At 51.6% G+C, this 26,022-nt stretch overlaps 2 protein-coding genes and 1 long non-coding RNA gene across 9 annotated transcripts in view; 1 reads left to right on the forward strand and 2 right to left on the reverse strand.

Annotated features, from left to right (window-relative positions):
• LOC106634193 (uncharacterized) overlaps positions 1-15,421 on the reverse strand; it is an 89,391-nt gene extending 73,970 nt beyond the window's left edge. For 3 of the 6 annotated variants that reach the window (XR_008622344.2, XR_004668237.3, XR_004668240.3), the window contains exon 1: positions 8,039-8,230. This is a non-coding gene — a long non-coding RNA (uncharacterized LOC106634193). Of the gene's footprint in view, positions 1-8,038; positions 8,231-15,249 lie in introns of those variants that run through there. The other 3 variants (XR_010110999.1, XR_010111000.1, XR_004668238.3) reach the window with 2 other exon arrangements.
• KCNK15 (potassium two pore domain channel subfamily K member 15) lies at positions 14,904-21,607 on the forward strand. Its single transcript, XM_008951321.4, has 2 exons — positions 14,904-15,478; positions 19,426-21,607. The coding sequence occupies exons 1-2, from the start codon at positions 15,004-15,006 to the stop codon at positions 20,133-20,135; spliced, it is 1,185 nt and encodes a 394-aa protein (XP_008949569.3). The 5' UTR covers positions 14,904-15,003; the 3' UTR covers positions 20,136-21,607.
• Positions 21,104-26,022, reverse strand: part of RIMS4 (regulating synaptic membrane exocytosis 4) — a 58,875-nt gene continuing 53,956 nt past the window's right edge. For both annotated transcript variants that reach the window (XM_034947324.3, XM_034947323.3), the window contains exon 6: positions 21,104-25,660. In XM_034947324.3, the coding sequence (XP_034803215.1) occupies positions 25,442-25,660 (219 nt within the window). In that variant the 3' untranslated portion in view covers positions 21,104-25,441. The remainder of the gene's footprint in view (positions 25,661-26,022) is intronic.

A 26,022-nucleotide genomic window follows, 5' to 3' on the forward strand; every position in this document is an offset into this window, starting at 1 on the left:
TCCCTGCTCATTCTACCCAATAAATAGGAAGGGCTGTGGAAGCTCAGGGGCTGCCTTTGCTCACTAGAAGCAGGGAGTTCTCTTCTTCTTCCCCTGGCCCTTTCCTTTACAACAGTTTCTTTTGTCTTAAGTTTTCATTTCTAAATTCATCCCCTCGTTCAGTCCTGTAATGAAGTCTCAGGCAGTAACAGTAGTAACTGCTGTAATGACGGTCTCAAGTAGTAACAGTAATAACTGTCATAGTGACAGTCTCAAGTAGTAATTGTGGTAGTCTGCAACAAAATAAAATAAAATAAAATAAAATAAATTTTAGCAACCGTTATCTTAACTCTTGGCGCTTTAGTTTTTTGATCTGTAAAATGGGAATAAATAGTAGTGCCCACCCCACAGGATGGCTGTATAAAGTGAGTACCCGGCTGTGTGCAGTGGCAAGCACGCCTGTAATCCCAGCACTTTGGGAAGCCGAGGCGGGCGGATCACCTGAGGTCGGGAGTTCGAGACCAGCCTGGCCAACAAGGTGAAACCCCATCTCTACTAAAAATACAAAAATTAGCCAGGCGTGGTGGCACGCACCTGTAATCCCAGCTACTTGGAAGGCTGAGGCATGAGAATCACTTGAACCCAGGAGGTGGAGGTTGCAGTGAGCCAAGATCATGCCACTGCACTCCAGTCTGGGCAACAGAGCAAGACTCTGCCAAAAAAAAAAAAAAATAGTGAGTATCCACTCCGCAGGGGTATTGTGAGTATTAGGAAGGTAATTCCTCCATGTTCTTCAACTGAAGCTATTATTATCATCCTGCCTGCAATTCTTGGCAAGTATTGTGAAGGCAAAGACTGGGAATCCTCTTGTTTGTGGAGAAGAGGAAACATGTGTCGGGGGCAAAGTCACAGGGGCAAACCAGGTTTACCCTCTCTGAAGCTCTCACGGCCACAGGTGCCCAGGCCTGGCCATTCCTCCATGGGAAGCTTCTGCAGTCACTTCCTCAGTGCTGGCCTGGGTCTGCGGGGCAAGCTGAGTGTCCCGGGGCAGAATGCTTTCTGGAGAGGCCTCCGCTACCAGCTGTGGCAGAAGGACCTGGCACAGGGCCTGTTCCTGGGGCCCTTCCTCCTCCAGCCGAGAGCCGTAAGGAAGACGTTTCCCTAGTGAAGGGCATCAACAGGCCCCAGGAGGTCCTCCTGTCTGCCAGGACACCCGTGGTCCTCCCCATCCTAACTAGTTACAATTAAAATGAATCTAGTAAACATAGACAGCCAGGCCCTCCCACGCCCTGCTCTGGGATCCAGGAACAACGACGGCGCCCAGGGGAGCCCACACACTTAAGGGGAGCAGCTTACAGTCTCACTGCTTATTGAGCAGCTACTGTGTTCTTGATGCTTTTGTAAACCAGAAAGTGTCTGAGACAGGTCTCAATCAGTTTAGACATTTATTTTTCCAAGGTTAAGGACATGCCCAGTAGAGAGGTCTGTGCCTTTCTCTAAAGATGACTTTGAGGGCTTCAGTATTTAAAGGGGAAAGCAGGCTGGAGGGGAAAGAAGGAGGGTCTGGAAATCCACATATTGCAAGAGAAAAAGAGCAGGTAGGGAAATTATGTATTCAGTCATGTATTCGTCTCACGCTCTGTAACTTTACATAAGATAAGGTGAACACAGAGTGACTACTCGTGGAGATACCTGGCCTTTTATCTGTGGCTCTCTGCTTAGGAACAAAGGAAAGGCAGCTTGTTGCATGACTCAACTTTCAGCTTAGTTTTTTCCTTTTGGCAGAGTGAATTGGGGTTTTCATTTTCCTTTCACACTTTCTATACCTTCTCTTATTGAAAATGAGGTGGTTGCTGTGATCTGCATTTTACAGATGAGAAGCTGAGGCTTGAAGAATAGAATCACCACTCACCATCCAGGATGGGAAGTCAGAACCAGCTGAACCAGCAGCTGGCGCAGCCTCTCTCTCTCTCTCTCTCTGTTTCTCTCTCTCTCTTCTATCTCTCTATGTTTCTCTCTCTCACCGTTTCTCTCTTCTGTCTCTCTCTCTCTCATCCTCTCTCCTCCTCTCTTTCCATTTTGTTTCTCTTTTCCTTGCCTTTCTTTTTCTTCTTTCTTGAATTTTTAATGAAGTATAAAAAGTATACAAGGCCAGGCACGGTGGCTCATGCCTGTAATCCCAGTACTTTGGGAGGTTGAGGCGGGTGGATCGCGTGAGCTCAGGAGCTCGAGACCAGCCTGGGTAACGTAGTGAAACCCCCTCTACAAAAAATACAAAAGCCGGGCATGGTGGCACATGCCCGTAGTCCAAGCTACACTGGAGGCTGAGGTGGGAGGATGGCCTCCCAGGAGGCGGAGATTGCAGTGAGCCGAGATTGCATCACTGCATCTAGCCTGGGTGACAAGAGTGAGACCCTGTCTCAGAAAAAACAAAACAAAACAAAAAAAAAACAAGTATACAAATAAAAGTGTTCAGTTAGTCCAGTTTTCACAAATGAGCACACCGATGCAATCAGTACCTGGGTCAACAGCAGGACCATGCATTGCCTGCACCTCCAAAATCCACCTTGGACTCCCTCTCTTCACTACCCACAAGATAATCACTATCCTGACTTCTAACAGACAGATCCATTGTACCTGACCAGAGGCAGCAGCCATCACCTGGAGACTTGTTAGAAATGCCCCATCCCAGACCTACAGAAGCTCTGGGAGTAGGGCCCAGAAATCTATTTTAACAAACCTCCCACCTCGTTAAAATCAGACACAGCTCCAGCTCGGGGGAGGACAGCAGTGATGTGCTGCTGCCTCCTTGTGGCATTTCCATGCATGAACAGCCGAGAGGCCACCTGCCAGGAGGAGGCTGTCTTCAAGGGGCAACTCCAACAGCCTCCCTGAGAGGTACCCCTCGACTTTCTGCCTAGGAAAGGGGAGGCGACCAATGGCCACCATGTGTCATGTGCTAACGAAAAGGCCACCTGCCTCTCCATGGCTAAAATGTGGTCTAGGGTCTGAGGTGCATTCTCAGCCATCTGATTCTCAAGAATTCATCTTTTTTCACTTCCACTGACATGAATTATGACATCAGGGAGAACCCAAGGGCAGAAGTAGGGGCCAAGTCCTCTTCGTCACCTCCAGGTTGGCTGACAAACTTGGTTGCAAGTGGCCCCATCACACTGGCCTGGTCCTTATCTATGGCCCCTTTGTCAGAGGCGTTAGACCAGAGCAACTCCATTTTGAGTAGGGGCTGGGTAAAATAAGGCTGAGTCCTACTGGGCTGCATTGCCAGACAATGAGGCATTCTAAGTCACAGGATGAGATGGGAGGTCGGCACAAGATACAGGTCATAAAGACCTTGTTGATAAAACAGGCTGCAGAAGCTGGCCAAAACCCACCCAAACCAAGATGGCGACGAGAGTGACCTCTGGTCGTCCTCACTGCCGCACTCCTACCAGCGCCATGAGAGTTTACAAATGCCATGCCAATGTCAGGAAGTTACACTCTATGGTCTAAAAAGGGGACACATGAATAATCCACCTCTTGTTTAGCATGTCATCAAGAAATAACCTTAAAAATGGGCAACCAGCAGCCCTGAGGGCTCTTCTGTCTATGGAGTAGCCATTCTTTATTCCTTTACTTTCTTAATAAACTTGCTTTCTCTTTGTGGACTTGCCTTAAATTCTTTCTTGCAGGAGATCCAAGAACACTCTCTTGGGGTCTGGATCAGGACCCCTTTCTGGTCACACCTCCACTGCCCAATGCCCCCTCACCACTGGCTTTCATGAAAAAGGTTTTAACGTCTTCGCTGGGCCAGGTCTTTTCATCCAGTCTCTGTTGGATGGCCAATAACCTAACGTGAACCTCTTCAGCAGCTTCTCCCCTGCCCTGAAGCCAGCAGGGGTGGGACACAGGTGACTGACTTGACTCCCTCTACCCTCTCAACCCCCTCACCACCACTCACCTCAAGGACACACCCTCCAGGTCCACTAACCCCCCTGCCTCTCTCAGTCTCTGAGACATCTCACTGCAGTCCCACTCCCCTGCCTTCCTCTCTTGACCCCTGCTCTGTGGCCATCTGACTAAAACCCAGAGTTTGAGAACCTGGTGGTATCACTGCTTACTCCAGATGGTTGATGATCTTTATGTTCTGGATCAGGTCTCAATCCAGACCCCAAGAGAGGGTTCTTGGAGCTCGCACAAGAAATAACTCAGGGTGAGTCCATAAAGTGAAAGTGAGTTTATTAAGAAAGTAAAGGAATAAAGAATGGCTACTCTAAGTCACAGGATTCTAAGTCACAGGATGAGATAGGAGGTCAGCACAAGATACAGATCATAAAGACCTTGTGGTAAGACAGGTTGCAATCAAGAAGTCGGCTAAATCAGAACCTGGTGGCAGAAACTGGTGCTGCGCTGCCTACTCCAGATGGCTGATGTGGCATCTGTGGAATGCAAAGTCTCCCTGAGTCTTTTCCCCACGTCAGGAAGATTGCTTAAGTATCAGACTGCAGTTGCCAGAATAAATCTAAATTTATTTTAAATGTTCATGTCAACAGTCATATTTGTAATGTTTTTTTCCTTAAAAAACATGTTGTACATATGGATGTTCGTCATTGCTATTTATACCTTTATGCCTGTCTTTATTAGCTAGGGTAAACCAGATCCCAGTAATAAATAAACCCGAAATCCAGTGGCATACCAAGGGACCAGGGGAGGTGGTGGTGTTACAGGAAGGGGGTCCCAATCCAGACCCCAAGAGAGGGATCTGGATCTTGGAACTCGCGTAAGAAAGAACTCAAGGCGAGTCCATAAAGTGAAAGTGAATTTATTAAGAAAGCAAAGGAATAATGCTCCATAGACAGAGCAGCCCCGAGGGCTGCTGGTTGCCTATTTTTATGGTTATTTCTTGATGATATGCTCAACAAGGGATAGATTATTAATGCCTCCCCTTTTTAGACCATATAGGGTAACTTCCTGACGTTGCCATGGCATTTGTAAACTCTCATGGCGCTGGTGAGAGTCTAGCAGTGAGGACGACCAGCGGTCACTCTCGAGGCCATTTTGATTTTGGTGGGTTTTAGCCGGCTTCTTTATTGCAACCTGTTTTATCAGCAAGGTCTTTATGACTTGTATCTTGTGCCAACGTCCTATCTCATCCTGTGACTTAGAATGCCTTAACCATCTGAGAATGAAGCCCAGCAGGTCTCAGCCTCATTTTACCCAGCCCCTATTCAAGATGGAATCACTCTGGTTCAAATGCTTCTAACAGTGGGAGTTTTCTCCCTGGTGAGAAGGAATATTTTAACATTGGCAATGTTTACAATTGCTGGCATGTGGTGATAATAAAAAGCAGATTGACTTTTAGACCTTTTCATTATTGTTTTAAAATTCTGTACAGACAATGTACCCCTTTATCACCTGCATCCACTTCCACTACCACCAGCGCCATTGGAACGTCACTGCCAAAATGCTTACTAGCCAAAGCACAAAGTCTATGTGTGTTACGTAACATTCCCCATGGGTGCTTCTGCTTGGTGGGCTCCCCCACATGGTGATCCAGGGACTCAGGATCCTTCGTCTAGGGCTCCTCCTTCCTCTCTCCTTCTCCCAATCATCTGCATCCAGTAAGGCCTGACTAGGTCAGGGAGGAAGCCCAGACAATCAATTCATGGAGAGCCGGAGCCAGGAAGTTGCACACAGAACTTCTGCTCTTGTCTCATTGGTTAAAACTCAGTCACATGGCACACCCAACTGCAAGGGAGGCTGGGAAATGTAGTCTATCTACATTTCATGTGCTATCACAAACATCCATCAGTCTTTGCCACAATGTCTTAAATATTTCACAATAAAGAAATGTTAAATGTCAGTGTTAGACAAGAATGTGGATAAACTACCTTCTTTCTCTAGTATAGGAATTTTACCATGGGACAGATAGTCATGGTTCAAAGTCATGAAACAAATGATCTCAAATTTTATACTGTCCCAGTGACCAGAATGCTGAGTTCACAGAGCTTTCCACTGCCTCTTTCTCCTACTCAGATGATTTCCCTTCTATCTGAGCACATGCCTAGACTACATTTCCCAGTCTCCTTTGCAGCTAGGTGTGGCCATGTGACTCAATCTTTACCAATAAAATATGAAGGGAAGTGACATATGCCACTTCCTGACCTGAGCATTACAAGTTTGTGTGCCTGCTTCGAGTTCTTTCCCCTTCCCATTGGCTGCAACCCTCTGTGCCCAGCTTCCACTGTGCAGACAGGAATAGTATCCTGGGGCAGTGCAGTGATTCTCAAACTTGCAGAATCACTCGGAGGGCCTGTAAAGACACAGATGGCTGGGCCCCACAACTAAAGTTCCTGATTCGCTAGGCCCAGGATAGAGCTGGAGAACTGACATTTCTAACAAGTTCCCAGGTGCTGTTGAAGCTGCCAGTCCAAGGACCACCCTGGAAACCACTGTCCTAAGGAATGATGGAGTGCACTATGAAGAAACCTGGGTCTCTGAGTGGCCCCCTGGATCATAGCTGCCTTGACAACTTGGCAGCGCAGTTGAAAAAGAAGTAAACTTTTGTCTTCTTTAAGTCATTGCACTGCTGGGCATCTTTGTTACAGCAGCTTAACCTTTAACCACACTAACAGAGTTGGGATTCTGTCACTTGCAACCAAGAGTCCTGACCAATACAGACTCGAAGCTTAACTTCAGTAAGTTCTGCCACTAAGAGAGTTTGCTTCTTTTTTCCTGCTTATCCCAAACCCACAGTTTTTTCATCTTACCTTAGTATTGACCAGGATTCCGGAAGGAGATATGCACATGCACCAAGCCCTAGGAAGGAACTGGAAGGTGGAGAATATTCCACTATGCCACAATCTTTTCAAACATTAACATTATTATCATCTCAACTACTTGCCTGAGTCCCTTGAACACAGGCCCAGCTCTGAAATGTAGTTGCCATGGTGTCTGGAAACAGCCCAGACACCCACTACTCATTGGTGGGTACCTCTTGTGCTGTTTTCCTGGCTCTAGGTGAACATTCACACCGTGCAGGTAAAGAAGGGTGCAAATGCAGGTTATGGGGACTCGTGTGGCTCAAGCTCTACCTTGGAATGTGTGGCTCAGAGCCCTGGGGATCAAGCTTGGCAGTGGGAGAGGAGGTGGGGGGAAGGTTCCGTGGCCCTGAGAGAAGAGGACTCACAACATCTTCAGGGCTCTGTTTCCTGAGGTTAATGGGCCCTCAGCAAAGCACTTAGAGGGTGTTTCTGTGTTTCTCTTGCCTACTCCTCCGCCATGTATAGGTGGGCCACAATGGGGTCCATGTAGAATAGTGTTTTTCCTATGGTCATTTAGCAAGTCTGGGGCAGAGTCCATTTGAGAACCAGGCCTCCTGTCTCCCAGCCCAGGGATTTAAAAAATTATCCCATCCTAGTATGGAAAGCAGCCATGTCCCAAACTGGAATGTGGGCTCTGGCCTTTGGAGGACCAGAGAGAGCCTAGCAATGGCCTCTTCCACGTCCTGAAGAAAGTCCTGCAGGGGGTGGGCACAGTGACTCACGCCTGTAATTCCAGCACTTTGGGAGGCTGAGGCGGTTGGATTGCTTGAGCTTAGGAGTTCGAGACCAGCCTGGGCAACATGGCGAAACCCCATCTCTACAAACAATACAAAAATTAGCCAGGCATGGTGGCTTGTGCCTGTAGTCCCAGCTACTTGGGGGGCTGAGGTGGGAGGATAGCTTGAGCCCAGGAGGCAGAGGTTGCAGAGCCAAGATCGCACCATTGCACTCCAGTGTGGGTGACAGAGTGAGACCCCTGTCTCCAAAAAAAAAAAAGGTCCTGCAGGCATGATATGGTGGTATTTGACACCTCTTGTCCGTCCTTGGTTTTGGGGCTTTAGCTGTAAATCTGAGACAATAGGAAAAGTCCCATTTAAGAGTCTCTTACATGTGTGTCATTTAACTTAATCCTCATGACAGCCTTATATGGGAAGTGTATTAAAGAGGGTAATGCTAGTTGCTATAGCGAACAGCCCCCAAGATCTAGTGGCTTAACACAATAGCAGTTTATCTCTTACCTAATATTGCAAGGCAGGTGTTTGTTCCTGGTTGGAGAGATTTCCTTTACGTGGTGATCCGGGTGACTTCCATGTTGCAGCTTTGCCATCCTGCAGGGCTTTGGGTTCTCTGCATCTAGACAGACAGGGATGGAGAAGCTCACCTACTTCCTCGAGGCCCTGCCTGGAAGTGACACTCACCACTCCTGCTCACATTCCATTGGTGGAGACTAGTCACATGGTCACACCTAGATGCCAAGGATGCTGGGAAATGTAGTCTCCAGTGGGACACATGTCTTCCAGAGACAATTCCACACTATGGAGTCTTTTCCAGAGTTAGTGCACAAAGTCTTCTTTACTAATCTGTTTAACCAGCTTGCCAGGCTAACCAGCGCTCTCCATGCTCTCTGAATGCAACGCTACTGCCCCAGGCATACTGAATGCTTATGGCTAGTAAGCCATTCCCTAGGCCCCTGGTCACCTTTGGCTCTTGGCCGTAGAAGAGCATGCTTGCCAACAGTCTGCTGGGTCTGTTCCCAAATCAGTTTGCACAAAGCACACTTAATATTGTAACAATGTAACTGAATTAGATATTCCATAAACTGATGAAATATGAGTGCAAAAGGAAGAGATTTGTTTTTCTGAAAACTGAATGAAGACTGGTTGCTAAAAAGAATACTGTCAAATTAGGTGTGGAAGAAACAACTACAAAACATCTAGAAAAAAAAACCCACAAGAATCTAGAGGGATTCTGCACTCCAGTTGCCATACAAATGTCTGCAGGTCCTTGCCCCACTTTAAAGAAACCAGAATTGGCCAGGGACGGTGGCTCATGCCTGCAATCCCAGCACTTTGAGAGGAATTACAGGTATGAGCCACTGTGCCCAGCCCCTGCAGGACTTTCTTCAGGACATTATACCAGCTGTCCTTCCCTCAAAAACCTCCTTAGCCTATATAAAGCGAAGATTATGAATAAATGTTAAGGGCAGGTTTCTGGAACCAGACAGCCTGTATTTGAATCAAGCAATCCTCCTGCCTCAGACTGTCAAGTATCTGGGACAATAGGCTCACACCATGGCACCTGGCTTGAAATTTCAACTTAATTCAATTTTAATTAATTTAACTATAAATGGCCACATATGGTTACTGGCTAAGGCATTGGGTAGGGAAGCTCTGTGTTACACTAACATTAGCACATGTATTTCTTCACGTCTCAGGCTCTTTCTTTGCCTTGACTCTTTCTAGCCCATGATGTCTTGTGAAATGCAAGTCCTGCCCCCGTTGATTCAGACAGACAGCTCTTGATTCCAACATATTATGCTGACTGGGAAAGGGAGGGGTGGTCCTTGGCAGGAGGAAAAGGGACAGGCCTCTGTCTGTAGCAACTGGGCTCAAATTGCCATATGGCAGCAACTGCCACCTGTAACAGTGCCATGCTAAGCTCCTCACTGGCAGGGAAGGGCTGCTGTCAAGAGCAAGAGCTCAGCAGCTGGTTCCCCCTCTCCTTGGAATTGTGACTTTGAAAAAAATCTCTGCATACTTCTGAGCCTCAATTTCCCCATCTATAGGGTGGAATTAACAATGCCTACTGTTGTTCTGAGGATTAAATGAAGTGAGGCCTGCTTTGTGCTTGGATCATACTAACTACTCAATCAATGTTCTCATTTACTCTAACTCTCAGAGTCACCTTCCACTCAGACCAAATAAACAGCAGGGGAAAAAATAGGGTGGGATGGACAGAGATAAAATGTTCTTTTAAAAAGTGTTTTATTGGCCAGGCACAGTGGCTCACACCTGTAATCCCAGCACTTTGGGAGGCCAAGGAGGGTGGATCACCTGAAGTCAGGTTTTTGAGATCAGCCTGGCCAACATGGTGAAACCCCATCTCTACTCACAATACAAAAAAAATTAGCTGTGCATGGTGGTGTGTGGCTGTAGTCCCAGCTACTCAGGAGGCTGAGGCAGGAGAATCGCTTGAATCCAGGAGGCAGGGTTACAGTGAGCCGAGATCGTGCCATTGCACTCCAGCCTGGGCAACAAGAACAAAACTCCATCTCAAAAAAAAAAAAAGTGTTTTATTGTGAAAATTCTCAAATACACATGAAAGTAGAGAGAATGGTTTAGCAAACCTCTATACTCCTATCACTTAGATTTTCAAATCTAAAACAAACCACAGTAAAGGTTTTTTTGTTTTGTTTCTGTTTGTTGAGGCAGGGTCTCACACTGTCACCCAGGCTGAAGTGCAGTGGCTGATGGACCGACCTCCCCAGGCTCAAGTGGTGTGATCATGGCTCACTGAAGCCTCGACCTCCCAGGCTCAAGTAATCCTCCCACCTCAGCCTCCCGAGTAGCTGGGACTACAGGTGTGCACCACCATGCCAGCTAATTTTTTTGTATTTTTTGTAGAGACAAGGTTTCGTCATGTGACCCAAGCTGGTCTTGAGTTCCTGGGTTCAAGTGATCTACCCACCTCAGCCTCCCAAAGTGCTGGGATTACAGGCATGAGCCACCACACTCGGCCCAGAGTAAGGGTTTTAATAACTCCATTAACTCAGAGATATGGATCCTCATGAGGCTGAAGAACAAACTCTCAATGGCTCCAAGGAAATGGTCACAAACACATGTTAGGACCTCTCTGAGCAGCCCTGCCTAAAACCCATCAGAGACAGAGTCTTGTTCAGACAGTTGTCATTTGTCCCCCAAATAATATCCTCATCGGCCTGGGAGCAGTGGTTTCCCCCACTGGGTGTGGCTATGTGTTTTTCTGGTGATACTCAAGATTCCATCTCTCTGGGTCCCCCAAACCGTATGTTTTGTCTTTCAGTGCCCAGAAAATTATGAGAGACCCCAAACTCCTACCAGTAACGTTGCTTAAATTAGCAAGAGACAGCTTTTAATTTCTTGTAACCCAGATCCCTAAATGACAGTCAGGCTACAGAAAAGCCACAGCGGCCACCTCTAAGGAGCTGGCACCTACTGTCCCCTGAGGTTAAAATAATCCATTCTTTCAGGAGAGAGACAAGAGAGAGATGTTATTAGGGAACGTGCCAGGTCTTCTGGCTTTCTGGAAAATTACTGGGCTATAGTCTAACTATTAAAAATCAATCCCTTAAGATCCCAGTAGCCCTGGGGAATAGGCAGTGTGGAAAAGGGCAAAGAAGAAATTAATTGGGTGGAGGACAGTACTAACATTTGCTGGGCATACTCTGTGCTGAGCAGTTCTTCATACACTCCATTTAATCCTCATGGGAACACTGTCAGGCAGACATTCCTAGCCCCAGGTCACAGACAAGGAAACTGAGGCTCAGAGAGGTGAAGTTACTTGCCCAAGACACAACCAAGGTCTGGCTAACTCTAACACCCATGTTCTTCTTTGCCACTGCCCTACCCTGTGTGGCCTTAGGTGAGTCTCTCTCTCTCCTTCTGAGCATCAGTTTCCTCTCCCTGAGATGGGAATGGCTTGCCTGGCTCACAAAGCCTTCGGAAGGATCTAGACTCCTAAGTGCTTAGAAGCATGCCCAGCACCCAGCCTGGGACTGGGATTGCCTTTTTTGTCATCCTCAAAGCTGACAACCTTGGAGCTCTGAAAGAAGAAAATCCAAGGCCCCGCTGAGGGACGCGGGTGTGCCTCTGGGGCGATGGGACAGAGGAAAATCACTGGGTTCCCTCAGGTCTCCAAAGGAGGAAGGAGGGGAGGAGGCAGAGGGAGGTAAGCTGAAGGGGGAGGTGCCTCGGGTGTTGCTGTTTTTGGTGACTGCTCAGCTGACAGCTTTCCAACCTAAGAAACACACATACACAAAGTCTAACCTCCTCTGGCTTAAAATAGAGCCACTGAACCAAAAATGCCAAGCACAGGGCAGAGTCATCTGCCTGACGGAGCCAGACAGCTCCCCCATGGCCCCAGTAACATCCACCCCCAGTGGGCACACCTGACCAAGCGCCTCTCAGCTGCGCATCATGGGGCCCTCACAACAGTGGGCAAGCAAAGCCAGCCACGGATCCTCGGCCCCGTCCCGGAGACAAGGCAAGTGAGAGCCAGAGAGGCAATGGGAGGGGGATAAAGCCAGCAGCATCTGGCCTGACAAGGATCATGACCTGGGGAACCAGACAGCCCTGAGTTCAATCCTGGCTCAGCCACAGCCTGGCTGGGAGGACTTGGCAGGTTAAGTATCTCTTGGCAGGTTAAGTGCCTCTGTGTCCTGGGCTGTAAGGTGAGAGTCCTGTGAGTGATGTCTGTGATTATGCCTCGCACAGGCAGAGTGTTTGGCCCTGCCCCTGCTTCTGGAAAAAGAATTTTCGGCATCTGCACACAGACAGTTGTGAAAAAGGAGGAGAAGCAGCTACTGGCTAAGGGGCACCTGGATAGTGACACAAAACAGCTTCTATAATCCTCTACATGGTCCTATGGGGTGAGGGTCATTACTACCCCCGTTTCTCAGATGAGAAAACCAAGGCACAGGGAAGTACAAGTGTTCTGTTTATGGACACCTAGTGGTATGGTTTGGCTCTGTGTTTCCACCCAAATTGCATCTCCAATTGTAATCCCTGCATGTTGAAGGAAGGACTTGGTAGGAAGTGATTGACTTATGGAGGCAGTTTTCCCCATGCTGTTCTGGTGATGGTGAGTGAGTTCTCACGAGATCTGATGGTTTAAAAGTGTTTGGCAGTCCCCCTCCTCTCTCTCTCTCTCCCGCTGCTATGTAAGACATAGCTTGCTTCCCTTTGGTCTCTGCCATGATTGTAAGTTTCCTGAGGCCTCCTCAGGCATGTGGAACTGTGAGTCAATGAAACCTCTTTCCTTCATAAATTACCCAGTCTCAGGTAGTTCTTCATGGCGGTGTGACAACAGACTAATACACCCAGCTAGGAAGTGGAGGAGCTGGAATTCAAACCCAGGTCTTATTGACTCCAGCTGTGTCCACAACCATGCCCTCATTAACTCTCCCCTGAGTGGGCCCTGCCCTTCCCCTAAGATCAGGCCATTCCCCACATCCCACTGTCTCCACAAACTCTTTTCGGGCTCTTGTTGGGCTGTGGGTCCTTGGAGTCCCACTCACTCCGACTCTGAGACTTCAGCCCAGGTTTCTGCTCCTCTGAAGTCTGAGCAGAAATCGGAATATTAAACTTACTGATGCTGTTGCTAAAAATCAGGCTGAGGTAGTGGCACCAGCACGCTGCTTCCGGCCCACTGAGCTTCATCCTGCTTCTCGGGAGAAGAAGGGGTCCAGGCCCTCTCTACCAGGTACTGGGGCCCAATTCTGCCTGGGAACTGAGTCGGACAGGCACTGGGTTGGACATCCCTACAGGCCCGGGCATCTGCTCACTTGTGATATCTGTAACAGTGGCTCACACTTCTAGACAAATCCTCAGGGCCAAGCTCAGCTCTCCGGCTCCACATCTACTGGTTCATTTAATCCTCACACCCACTGTATTAGTTCCCTGTTGCCACTGCAGTAAGTTATTACAAACTTAGTGGCTTAAGGCAAATGTATTATCTTCTAGTTCTGTAGGGTGGAGGGCTACACAGGTCTCACTGGGCTCAAATCAAGGTATTGGCAGGACTGAGTTCCTTTCTAGAGGCTTCCATATGGAAGTATGTCCTCCTCTGGGACCTGGAGGGCCTAGGCGGCAGGCTGGGCCTCAGGGGCTTAACATACGTCAGCGACTTAATACAACAGAAGCTCAAAACTGGGGCTCCTGATTGGGGGTTGGGGGACGACCTTGCAATGTGTCATTCAGCCCCAGGTTTTTCCCACCTTGTGGGCTCCCTCTCTTCTAAAGACTTTAGCTCTCTGCATTCAGCCGTCTGGTGGGGGAAAGAGATGGAGCACGTGTAGGGCAAGGTTTTATGGGCCAGGCCTGGAAGTGGCATATGTCACTTCTGCCCATGTTCCATGAGCTAAAGCTTGGTCACATAGACCCTGCTAAGTGCAAGAAAGGCTGGGCAATGTGGCCAGCTGGGCGCCCAACTCCACCTCCCTGGTGCATCCCGGATCCCCTCATTTCTCTCCATCTTCACACATTTGGACTACACTAGCCTTCGAACTGGCCTCCACTCCTAGCCACCATCCCTTTTCCCCATGACAGCCAGGGGCTCTTTAAAAAATATGAATCAGATCATTGTGGTGGTGTTGCGTGTGTGTTTGTTTGCCTGTGTTTGTAATACAGCCTTTCCATGGCTTTCAATAAACCCACATAAGGGCTTGTAAGACCCTGTGTGAACTTGCCCCTTTGCCTTCCTTCTGCTCCCCCAAAGTATCTGCCCCCCAGTTCTCTGGGCTCCAGCGACACTGGCTCCTCTGCTATTCTGGCTGCCAAGTCATGCTCAGTTCTGTTTTAAGCACCACCTTAGATGGTGGGGTTCACCTTCCCCAAGAAACTATCCCTTTTCCTTCTTTCTCACTCTTGTCTTAAATTAGTTTCTTGTTTGTTAGCTGGCCCTCCTCACTAGGATATCACTTTTACTTACAACAGGAATGTTGTTTGCACCAGTAGGTGCTTGGTAAATATTTGTCAGAGGATTGACTGACTGAATGAAAGAAGGAAGGAAGGAAGGAGAGAAGGAAGGGAAGAAGAGATGAAGGGAGGAAGGGAGGAAGGGAGGGAAGGGAGGGAGGGAGGAAGGAAGGACAGAAGGAAGGGAAGAAGAAAGGAAGGGAGGAAGGAAGGGAAGGAGGGAGGAAGGGAGGGAGGGAGGAAGGATGGGAGGGAAGAAGGGAGGGAGGGAGGAAGGGAGGGAGGGATGGGGAAAGGAATGAAAGGAAGGGAGGAAGGAAGGAAGGAAAGGAGGGAGGGAGGGAGGAAGGGAGGAAGGAAGGAATGAAAGGAAGGGAGGAAGGGAGGGGAGGGGGGAGGGGAGGGAGGGAGAAAGGAAGAAAGCAAGGAAGGAAGGAAGGAGGGAAGGAAGGGAGACTGGCACGAGGTCACAACATGAGTTAGTGGCGGGAACAGGACTTCTGCATTCAGATCTCACTATTCACAGACACATGAACCCCGGGCAGGCGAGTGGGAGGCGGACAGGGGAGCGGCTCTTCCGGCCCCCACCCGTGGCGATCCCAGCCTCCAGGTTCCCGGCAGTCGCCCCGCCTCGCCCGTCACAACCCTGCCGCGTGGGGCCGGGGTTGGAGGGGGCGGAGCGCGCGGTCCGGGCACACGGAGCAGGTTGGGACCGCGGCGCCATGCGGAGGCCGAGCGTGCGCGCGGCCGGGCTGGTCCTATGCACCCTGTGTTACCTGCTAGTGGGCGCTGCTGTCTTCGACGCGCTCGAGTCCGAGGCGGAAAGCGGCCGCCGGCGACTGCTGGTCCAGAAGCGGGGCGCTCTCCGGAGGAAGTTCGGCTTCTCGGCCGAGGACTACCGCGAGCTGGAGCGCCTGGCGCGCCAGGCTGAGCCCCACCGCGCCGGCCGCCAGTGGAAGTTCCCCGGCTCCTTCTACTTCGCCATCACCGTCATCACTACCATCGGTGAGCCGCCCGGAGCCTCCCTCCGCGCCCGCTCCAGCCCCAGCTGTCCCGGGGCGCCTCTGGCTTTCGGTCCCACCTCTGCCCCCGCCCAGCTGAGCTACTTTGGACGGGTCATTTCGGCTCACCGAGCCTCCCTCATCTCCTTCGCCTCCCTCGTCTCCTTCGCCTCCCTTGTCTCCCTGGTCTCCTTTGCCCCCCTCTGCTGAATGGAGCTGTCAGCCCACGCAGGCAGGGACGGGAGGAATCAGTAAATCGAGTTTGCCAAAAGGCTGACCCAGGAGTGCTCAGAAAACGTCCAAGGGGCTTGGAGATAGATGAAGCGGGGCTGGGAGACCAAGTGGCTGGATTTGCTTTTCCTTGCCTGGTTGCCTCACACTTGCTGTGTGACCTTAGACGAGTTGCTCAACCTCTCTGAGCCAGAGTTTTCTCTTCTGTAAAATAGTATCGCTAATCGGCCTTATCTCAGGGCTGTGGTGAGAATTATTATTCAGGAGACAGACTATGCACAGACAAGGCCTGTGCTAAAACATGACACATACAGAGCACTACAAAGAAAAGATCATTTTTTTATTATTGCAATTGTTATTGTTACCCCATGAGAATGGGGACCCAGTCTGTCTTAGGGACTGCTGTATGACCCGTGCCTAGCATGCAGTAGATGATCAATAAATACTTGTTAAAGGAATGACTGATAACCACAGGCTCTGGACTCTGCCCTCAGGGATGCAGAGCAGTTCCTTTGGAGCATCTGGACCACCAGCTGTTGCCATGACTACCATCTGGCTGGTACCTGCTGAGCCTAAGCCTGGGGGAACAGGAAGGAGAGAAGTGGGCTCTGCAGGGCTCCAGGCTTGGTGCCGGCCACTCCCCAGGCTCCAGCTGTGAACGTCCCGGCACCCCCCCCCCGGGGCTTGGATCACCAGTCCGAAAGCCAGTGCCTTGGAGAAAGTTTCCCCATAATGCTCTTGCAAGTGAATATGAGCTGTGGTTTTTGCAGTGGAGTTAAAAGTATGAGTTCTGGAATCGCATAGACTGGAGTTCTGTTCTCATCTCTATTGCCACCTGCCTTCTCTGGCAATTGATTCCACCTGTCCAAGCCCTGGTTTCCCCAAAGGCAAAATGCAATTGTTCCTACCTCACTGGGTGACTGCCAGGTTTCAGTGAGGTCAAGCATGTGACATGCTTGGCACAGTGCCTGAAGCCAAGTAGGCACTATTCATTTGTAATAATTCATTATTTGCCAATGTGGCTCCAGCTCTTATTCAGCTCTTTTTGCCCCCTCCTGTCCACATGGACACCCCTGCTTCCTATCTTGGTACACCTGAGACCCTCCTGGTTACCGTGCCCACTGGTCTGGGATGCCATCAACTTGTTCTCTCTGCCTTTATCTACATTCTTTGGAGGCTTGCCATGTGGTTTTGGCCTCTTACCCTGGTTCTTTACCTCTGAGGTACGGAGGCTGATGTAAGAGACTCAAGTGGAAACAGGAGGAATTTTGCCTTTTCTGGCCACTTGGGGGCACCACCACCCTCTGTGGTCTAGTCCGCTTAAGCCAGCCTTGCAGAGAGCCAGGTGCCAGGCCCCAGGAATTTGGGCTTTGCTTGGATGGGAGAGAGGCACTGAAGCAATGGAGGGTGCTGGTTAATAGCTCAGGCCTGTGGAGGGTGCTGGTTAATAGCTCAGGCCCGTGGAGGGTGCTGGTTAATAGTTCAGGCCCATGGAGGGTGCTGGTTAATAGCTCAGGCCTGTGGAGGGTGCTGGTTAATAGCTCAGGCCTGTGGCCTTTGGGCAGTTTTGTCCCTCTGAACCTAGTTTTCTTATCTATAAAATGGGAATAACAACATGTCATATAGTCATTGGGAGGGTTAAATCTGATAATCCATGCAGAGTACATACATGGGTTAGTTACTGTCATTATTAGTTATTATCATTATTCATTTCACTCTCTGCCAAAACCTGGCACAGTCCCAAACAGCTGGAAGCCTTTTATTCCTAAAGAGACTCTTCTGTTTCTCACCAGCACCCCCTTCAGCTTGGTTTGATTCAATAAACTTTCATTGAGCTTCTGGTCTACATCAGGCTCTGTGCAGGACCTTGGTGATGGGGACTACACCACCATCGTCCCTGCCCTCAAAGAGCTCAAAGTCTAGTGATGAGCAGACCCCCTTTCTCCCAAAAGTAACAGAGAGGCAAAGTGATAGGGCTATGCAACAGAAATGTGGAAGCGGAGCCACAGGCCTTTAAATGTATGTAGTGCTGATATTCTGAATAAGTTATATATGCACACAGTACACACTTCACAGGGCACAAAAGGGTATGGAATGAAAAGGAATTCTCCCTCCCACCCTGTCTCTCAGCTCATAAATTCCTCTTCCTGGGTCAAATACAGTTGCCAGTTTCTTGTGTGTCCTTCTGGATATATTCTCTGCCTATATATTCCTTTAACACACACACACATTGTATAGACATTATACACACAGTTTTGTCTCTTACTTTTTTTCACTTATAGAATATATGTTGATGTTTTTATGTCAGTCTCTAAAGAGCTGCGTCATCTTGTTTATAGAGTTTCTCAGCCTTGGAACTACTGACATTTGGGGCTGTGGGGACTGTCCTGTGCACTGCAAGATGTTTAGCAGTGTCCCTGGCCTCTACTCTCTAGATGCCAGTAGCACACAGCCATCCCCACTCCTCACCCCCATTTGTGACAACCAGAATGTCTCCAGATGTTGCCAAGTGTCCCCTCAAAGGCAAAACCACCCTCGATTGAGAACTGCTACTCTGTAGTATCCCATGGTTTGGATGGCACTATAATTTATTTAACCAGGCCCCTTTGGATGGACACTTACATTGTTTCTCATTTTCACTATGACTGACAATGCTGCAATGACGACCCAAGTGCACACATATTTTTGCTCATGTGTGTATATTGAAGGGCTAACTTCCTAACTGCGGAACTACCTTGGTCAAAGGATTTGTAGTTTTTACTTTTTGGCAGGTAGGGCCAATCTGTTAGAGGAGGCACATTCTTCTTGGCCTCCTGACTCTTCCTGGGGTACAGGCTCCTTTGAGAATACCATGAAAGCAACTGCTCCTCTTTCCAGGAAAAGACACACAATGAGATACCCATTCATTCCCCTGCAATGGCGCGGTGTTCCAGGACTCAAGATTGCCCAGTCGTGTTTAGATTCCCTATAGTAGTTGAAGGGACCCAGTAAGAATCGCCACGCCAGACAATCAGAACCAAAAGGTGTTCAGTGCGGGCAGGCTGAGCAGTGGAGGGGGAGGTAGTCAGGAGAAAAGGCATGTGGAGAGGACATGCTGACTGGGGAAGCAGCTCGGGGTGTAGCTGGAAAGTGGGGAAAGTTTTGCTTTTTTTTCATCAAGGCATAATTTACATACAGTAGAACTCACCATTTTCCTGTGTACACTCCTGACAGATGAATACCTGCCATGTAACTGCAGCCACGGTCAAGACGGAACATTGCCATCAACCCCCAAAATTCTACCATGCCTTCTGTAGTTAAGCCTGCCCCCAACCCCAGCCACTGGCAACCAACCACAGTTCTGTTCTCTGTCGCCACAGTTTTGTCATTTCCAGAATGTCATTTATAGGGAACCATGCGGTCTGTAGGCTTTCGAGCTCGTCTTCCTCTACTCAGCTTAGACATTTGAGATCCATCCTTGGTTGCCGCAAGTTACAGGAGTTCATTCAGTTGCTGAAAAAAATTGCAGTGTTTGGATGCCCCACAGGCATTCCCCAGTCGAGGGACACTTGGGTTGTCTGCAGTTTGGGGTGATGAATTACCTAGTTAGGACTAGTATTTGGAGATGCCCTTCCAGCCCCGGGGACGGGGAGGGACACGCCGGGCAGGCAGGCTGCGGGCGGGACTGTTGTCAGCTGGAGCTGGGCGCTCACAGCCCTCCCCTCCGCTCTCCCTGCATAGGGTATGGCCACGCCGCACCGGGTACGGACTCCGGCAAGGTCTTCTGCATGTTCTATGCGCTCCTGGGCATCCCGCTGACGCTGGTCACTTTCCAGAGCCTGGGCGAACGGCTGAACGCGGTGGTGCGGCGCCTCCTGTTGGCGGCCAAGCGCTGCCTGTGCCTGCGGTGGACGTGCGTGTCCACGGAGAACCTGGTGGTGGCCGGGCTGCTGGCGTGTGCCGCCACCCTGGCCCTCGGGGCCGTCGCCTTCTCGCACTTCGAGGGCTGGACCTTCTTCCACGCCTACTACTACTGCTTCATCACCCTCACCACCATCGGCTTCGGCGACTTCGTGGCACTGCAGAGCGGCGAGGCGCTGCAGAGGAAGCTCCCCTACGTGGCCTTCAGCTTCCTCTACATCCTCCTGGGGCTCACGGTCATTGGCGCCTTCCTCAACCTGGTGGTCCTGCGCTTCCTCGCTGCCAGCGCCGACTGGCCCGAGCGCGCTGCCCGCCCCCCCAGCCCGTGCCGCCCGGGGGCGCCCGAGAGCCGTGGCCTCTGGCTGCCCCACCGCCTGGCCCGCTCCGTGGGCTCCGCCTCTGTCTCCTGCCACGTGCACAAGCTGGAGAGGTGCGCCCGCGACAACCTGGGCTTCTCGCCCCCCTCAAGCCCGGGGGTCGTGCGTGGCGGGCAGGCTCCCAGGCTTGGGGCCCGGCGGAAGTCCATCTGACAACCCCACCCAGGCCAGGGTCGAATCTGGAATGGGAGGGTCTGGCTTCAGCTATCAGGACACCCTCCCCAGGGATTGGAGACGGATGACGGGCCCCTAGGCGGTCTTCTGCCACGAGCAGTTTCTCATTACTGTCTGTGGCTAAGTCCCCTCCCTCCTTTCCAAAAACATATTACAGTCACACCATAAGCACAAACCAGGCTCCAGGGTCACCCTGTAGGAGCAAATTCCTTGTAGTCCAAATTGTATGAGGGCGTGGCCACATCAGCACTTAGGAGAGGCTCTGCACAGGTCCACCTCAGAGCCGACCCTCCAGAGCAACTTTTCTGTTGTGAAGAGGCTGGTTTTCTGAGTAACGGTTGAAATGTGCAACTTTCAACACTGGAATCTTTGCTGCAATTAGTGAGGTCAGATGCTCACACTACGAGAAGCATGGGGAACAAAGGTGGACCAAATGGGACCGTGTACAGTCCAGTGTGGACGAGGGGGTCAATCTCTGCGCTAAACGATCTCATTCTCTGCCCAGTGTATAGAGTGGAATCAGCCCATGTGTGAATGATGGCCTCTTTCCCCCAGATGGCTGATGCTCTTTGTCCCTGGCCAGCCCCACTTCAGGATGAGGGAGGCCTTGCTGTCACCCACCCACCATGTCACTGGGGCCACTTGGACACAGCAGAATGCCATGGGACGAGCTCTCTTCCGGGTCCTGTCAATCACCAGCAATATGACCTTGGAGAATCGCATCCTCTCCCAGGGCCTCAGTTTCCACATCTGTAGAATGACAGGGTTCATCCAGAACCCTGCTCCCTCTTATGCATCTCTGGCAGGACTTTCTGGAACAGGCCCCTGCACCATAAGGGGGCAGAGACAAAGCCTGAGGTGTGGCATCCTGGCACCCCGTGGCACTCAGCCATTTCCCCTGGCTTCCCAGATAGGGCTGTCTCAACACAAAGCATGAACGAGCCAGGTTAGAAAAGCCAAAAACTTTAATTTCAACATGAGCTACATGGTCATGAACACAATGCAACGCGACCCCACTCCAACCCAAGGGCCCCAGAAACCCTCCCTCCCTAAAGGCCTGGGCGGCTCCTGCTCCAAGAGAGGGAATGAGGGAAAGGTAGGTGGATGGAGAGAGGCCCCCAGCCTAAGGACCCGGGCTCCTGCCTTCCCACCACCCATCCAGGAAGCAGTCATAAAGTGAAAGGGCTCCAGAGGTGATGCCCACAGCCCTGGGCTCGGCTCCATTCTGACCTCCCTGAAGCGCTGGGTTAGACGGGCACCATCAGCCCACATCACAGGCTCGGCGTCGGGTGAGCTTGTGGACGCTAATGCTTTCTGTCCACTCTGAGGTGCTGCTCCAGATGTGGGGCCCTCCCAGAGGACCTCGGAGACACCATAGGGGAACAGGGAGAGGGGCTCGGTCCCTGGGCCTGACAGCGCTGCTGCTCAATAAATAAACGCAGGTGACCTTGCCTGACGCAACAGCTGTGCCTCCAGAGGGGGTGGGACTCGGTACTGTTTCTGACACGGAAATGCACCCAGGAGCTCCTGGCTGAAGGGAATTGGCTTGTGAAGTACATAACCACCCCCTAAGCCACCTGCTCCACCTCTGGGTGTAAAAGAGTGAGCTCTGGGCTGTTGGAGAACCGAGTTCCAGTCCTGCCCACCCACTAACACAGTGGGACCTCAGGCGAGCACTTTCCCCTCCCAGGACCTCAGCTCCCTGCTTTGAAATGGGGATGACGGCACAGGCCACCACCTACTCCCCAGGGGCTCTTGTGAGGGCCGAAGGGCACACTCGAGGTAAAAGCATTCTGAAAACAAAGTCTGAAAAGCACAACAGGAAGGCCAGGTCTCACTGCATCTGAAGGTTTGGGGAGGACTTGCCTGAAATGAGGCGCCCACAGCTGCTCCCATTCCCTCACTGCCCCAGGCAGGAGCTGGTGTTTCCTAACTCTCCCTCCAGTTGGTTCTGAAGAGGCTATGGCCCCTTACAAGGGCCCTCCACCCAGGCATCAAGGTCTAGACCCAATCCTGTGTACCCTCAGTCAGCTGGGCCAGCCCCCCAGGAGAGCTGAGTCTCCCTGGCAACCCTCTCCCCCAGACCCAGGCCCAGAGAAGTCACTGTTTTATAGAGATGGAGCCCAGTAGGGCTGTGCAGCCCAGGGCTTCGAGGCCAGGAATCCTTGTCCCAGCAGACATGCACTGGAGCAACGGTCTCCTGTCGCCTGAAGAACAATGGAGCCCCTAGTTCTTCCCCCTTTGCGCCCTTGCTGAGGGGTCTTGTGTGAGTCACTTCCTGTTTCTGGGCCTCAGTTTCCCAACCTCTCAGATGGGCTACAGCTTGTCCTGCCCATCTTTTGGGGGCCATTAGGCTTCAAAGAAAGAAGGGAGGAGGAGGTATGGGCAGTGGCAGCCCCACCTCATACTGCCCTGGCTCCGGCTCAGCCTCTATTGGGAGGAGGGGACCCAGGCTGGGGGTGCCACTGAACACACAGGTGACTCCAGGGGTGGCTCTTCCCCCAAGCTGGGTCTTGATTTCCTTGTCTGTAAAATGGAAATGGACTAATGGTCCCAAAGGCCCTTCCCCTTTGCTATGCAAAGGGGGTTCTGGAGAAGGAGAGTGGAGATGGCTCCTTCCCGTGGTATCCTGCATGTGATCTTGGCCCAGAGATTGAAAACAGTCATCCCCTGGAGACCCCAGCCCCCTAGTGGCCCCTAGTGCCAGCCTCTCTGCTCCTCTTCAAACAGTGCAGCCTGAGTCAGCAAGGGGCCAGGCAATAGCGGGGACAGGATGGGCTTGAAGCTTCTCCGAAGCTAATGATGAAAATGTCACTCCCCTCCCCAAACCCCCATCCCTTGGTGAGGACAGACCGTAGTTCCCACACCCAATGGTCACAGCCCCTGGGAAGGGGCACATGCTCACGATGACACAAAGAAACAGGGCTCCAGCCCCCAGCTGCTCCACCCCTCCAGGAGGTGAGCGGGATTTCACAGAACAAACAAGAAAATCATTGAGGGGGCCCTCACTGACCACCCCCAGGTGTTGTTATTGCTTCGGAGCTCTCTCTCTCTTTATAAAGGCTGTGCAGACACCAGGGGAAGGGCTCAGGCTGTCAGGGCCAAGCCCCTGCTCTCTCTGGTTGGGACAGCCAGGCTCTGCCCTGTTTTTGAAAAGCTACCCCTGAACAACCACAGCGGTGATGGCTGGAGAGAGAAGGCGCTCTCCTGGCTCAAAATATTCCAATGGTAAGTAATAAACGAACAGCAGAGAAATCACACTGGTTAGAAAAACAAACAGGCAAGGGGCCAATTCTGTGCCTTGAATGCGAATCCCTCCAGAGCCCTGCTCCTTCCGCCCCCAGCCTTGGGATTCCACCCACCGAGGTCCCAGGAAACTCTGAAGACCTCCTGGGTAAAGGGGGCGTCTCCATCTCCCCTTCCCAGTGCAGGGTAAGCAGCTCTGTGGAGGTGATATACATTGACCAGAACTTTAAAGAATACCCAGGGCTTCCACAGGCTAAGGGAAGGGAAGAATTTCCGGGTGGAAGGAGTTGCCTGGTGGGACTGGGACCGGGACCGGGACCAGGAACAGGGTGGGACCAAAGGCAGCCTGGGTGTCCTCAGGAGAAAACAACACCCTCTAATGGAGACCAGGCCCCCTCTGCCAAGGCCCTACAACCCTTAGGAGTCCCTCATAAAGAAAGTCAGTACCAAGAATAATAAATCAGAACAGCCGAGTATAACAGGCAGCTCCAGCTATAACCCTACGGGGACAAGGGAAGGAAGGGGGCGGAGGAGGAGGGGCTGGCCTCCTGTGAGCCAGGCTGCCCCATCTAGGCCCAGGCCAGCGAGGAGACAGTGGTCTCCTGGAATGTACTTGAGGCTCCTCTCCACCCCCGGTCCTGGGACTCTGTAAGGACTACGCATGAGCTAAGAACAGGCCCCAGGGCTTGGAGCACTAACTCTACCTAGCTAACCTGGACTACGCCCTACACAGCAGGGACTAGGTAAAGAGTGGCAGGCTTTTGGGTGCCTCCCAGGGGAGGTGGCAGAAATGTGCTTCTATAAAGAGGGGCCAGCCTCCATCCTCCCTTGCATGCAAAAGGGCTCCCGCAGGCCCCAGGGAGGGCTGGGCTGGGAAGGCAGCTACCCAGGCCTGCTGGAAAAGGAATCTCCCAGTTCTTACACTCACGCCTCTTCACTTTTCTCTCCTACCGCCATCTTTCCTTCAGCCAAGGTAATTGAGGCCGGGGCAGTGGGTTCTGCCCTTAGTATAGGATGTTTTTTTTAAAAAGACTAAAATAGGGGGGCTCTATTTGCCTCCCCAGCCCCCTGGCCTGGAGGCAGGGGGGGTAGACAAGATGACCATTGACCTCATGCAACAAGGAGGGGTTCTCCAATTTGAGAAACCCTTATCTTGGCACCACCAGTCCCAATCCCAACTTTCCTTAGCCTCCCCCTCCAATACAGCACCCCCAAATGCTCTCTAGGGTTGGGGTTCTGGAAACTCAGGTTCCACAGCTCCTCCACCAGAACACAGACGACAACATTCTTCCTAGTCCGCCAGCGGTTCCTAAACTAGCTTGTTGCAATCCCATGGAGCGAGGCACCTAGGGGTCTGTGCCAGGCCCCCGGCACCTCCTCCTTTCCTTTGGTCCCTGCTGAACCCCAATTCCTAGAGCCACCAGAAGAGGGGCAGGCAGGAGGGGACGGACGGATGGACTCGGACAGGCTGCGGCAAAGCTCCTTCCACGGGCAGGCAGAGGGAAGCTCAAGCTCCTCTTCAAGTGGGGGGCTCTGGGCCCCTGGGAGCTGGCTCCGGATCCTTGCAAAGCTGCCCCTTCATCTCTGGGGCAGGAGTAGCTGCCTGAACCCGGTGCCGCAGGAAAGACACTTGCTGGTAATTGGCACCATGGAGATGGCCGGCTGGGTTCTGGACATGGCTCTGGGCAGCGAGCTTCCGAGGAGGCAAAAAGGGGGAGAAGTTGGACAGAGTTTGGGAAGGGAGAGTGGTCTGCTCTGCCACCTCAATCTTTCCTTTCTCTGGACTGCACCACATCCACCAGGTCAAGAACCGGCCAAGTCAAAAGTGTAGCCAATCCCGTTGGGAGAGGGGAGGTCTCAGGGGGTAGGAGGCAAAGAAGGGGTGAGGAGGGGCCCAAGGGGGGCAGGTCTCCCCGTTCTGCTTCCCCACTGTGGGGGAGAGCCCCGTCCTCCTGTTCAATGTGCCCCTGGGCCTGGGGTCCCAGGTCAGGGCTGGGTGGTCTCCAGGCCATCTTGGGGAGCCCCTCCCCATTCCAGCACTAAGATCGCTCTCCGCAGGGCCCCACGGTGCTCTCGAGGGACAACTGGGATGCCTGCCGGAGCAGGGGGCCTGTGGCTGGGTCCACCATGGAGGAGGTGGGGAAGAGCTTGTACCAGCCCACGGCCAGGGTGGTCAAGTCCAGCTCCTCCAGCAGCACGCGAGCCACACCCATGAACTGCTTCCGCTCCATCCGCCCGTAGTTCCCCCACACGATCACCTGTGGGGCAAGAGACACAGTGGTTCAAATCCTGCCAGTGCCACTCACAGGCCCAGAAGCAGAACCTGGGTCGCCCCATGCCCAATCCAGCTCGGTCCTGTGATTTCTACCTCCTTAAAACTGCAATTCCTCAACAGGCCTTTCTTATCACTGGGCACCACACCAAGCCCCTGGCCTCCAGAGGCTGTTGATGGTAATGGTGACGGTGACGATGGTAATGGGTAGAACACTTGCTGTAGGCAAAACTGCAAATACTTTTCCTGCACACAGCACACATTCCACTGGCACCAGAATGTTATCAGGTAGGTACTATTAGGGTCCCCGCTTTACAGATGAAGGAACTGAGGGTCAGAAGGGAACTT

Source organism: Pan paniscus, chromosome 21, assembly GCF_029289425.2.
Source record: "Pan paniscus chromosome 21, NHGRI_mPanPan1-v2.0_pri, whole genome shotgun sequence".
In the NCBI taxonomy this organism is placed as follows: domain Eukaryota; kingdom Metazoa; phylum Chordata; class Mammalia; order Primates; family Hominidae; genus Pan; species Pan paniscus.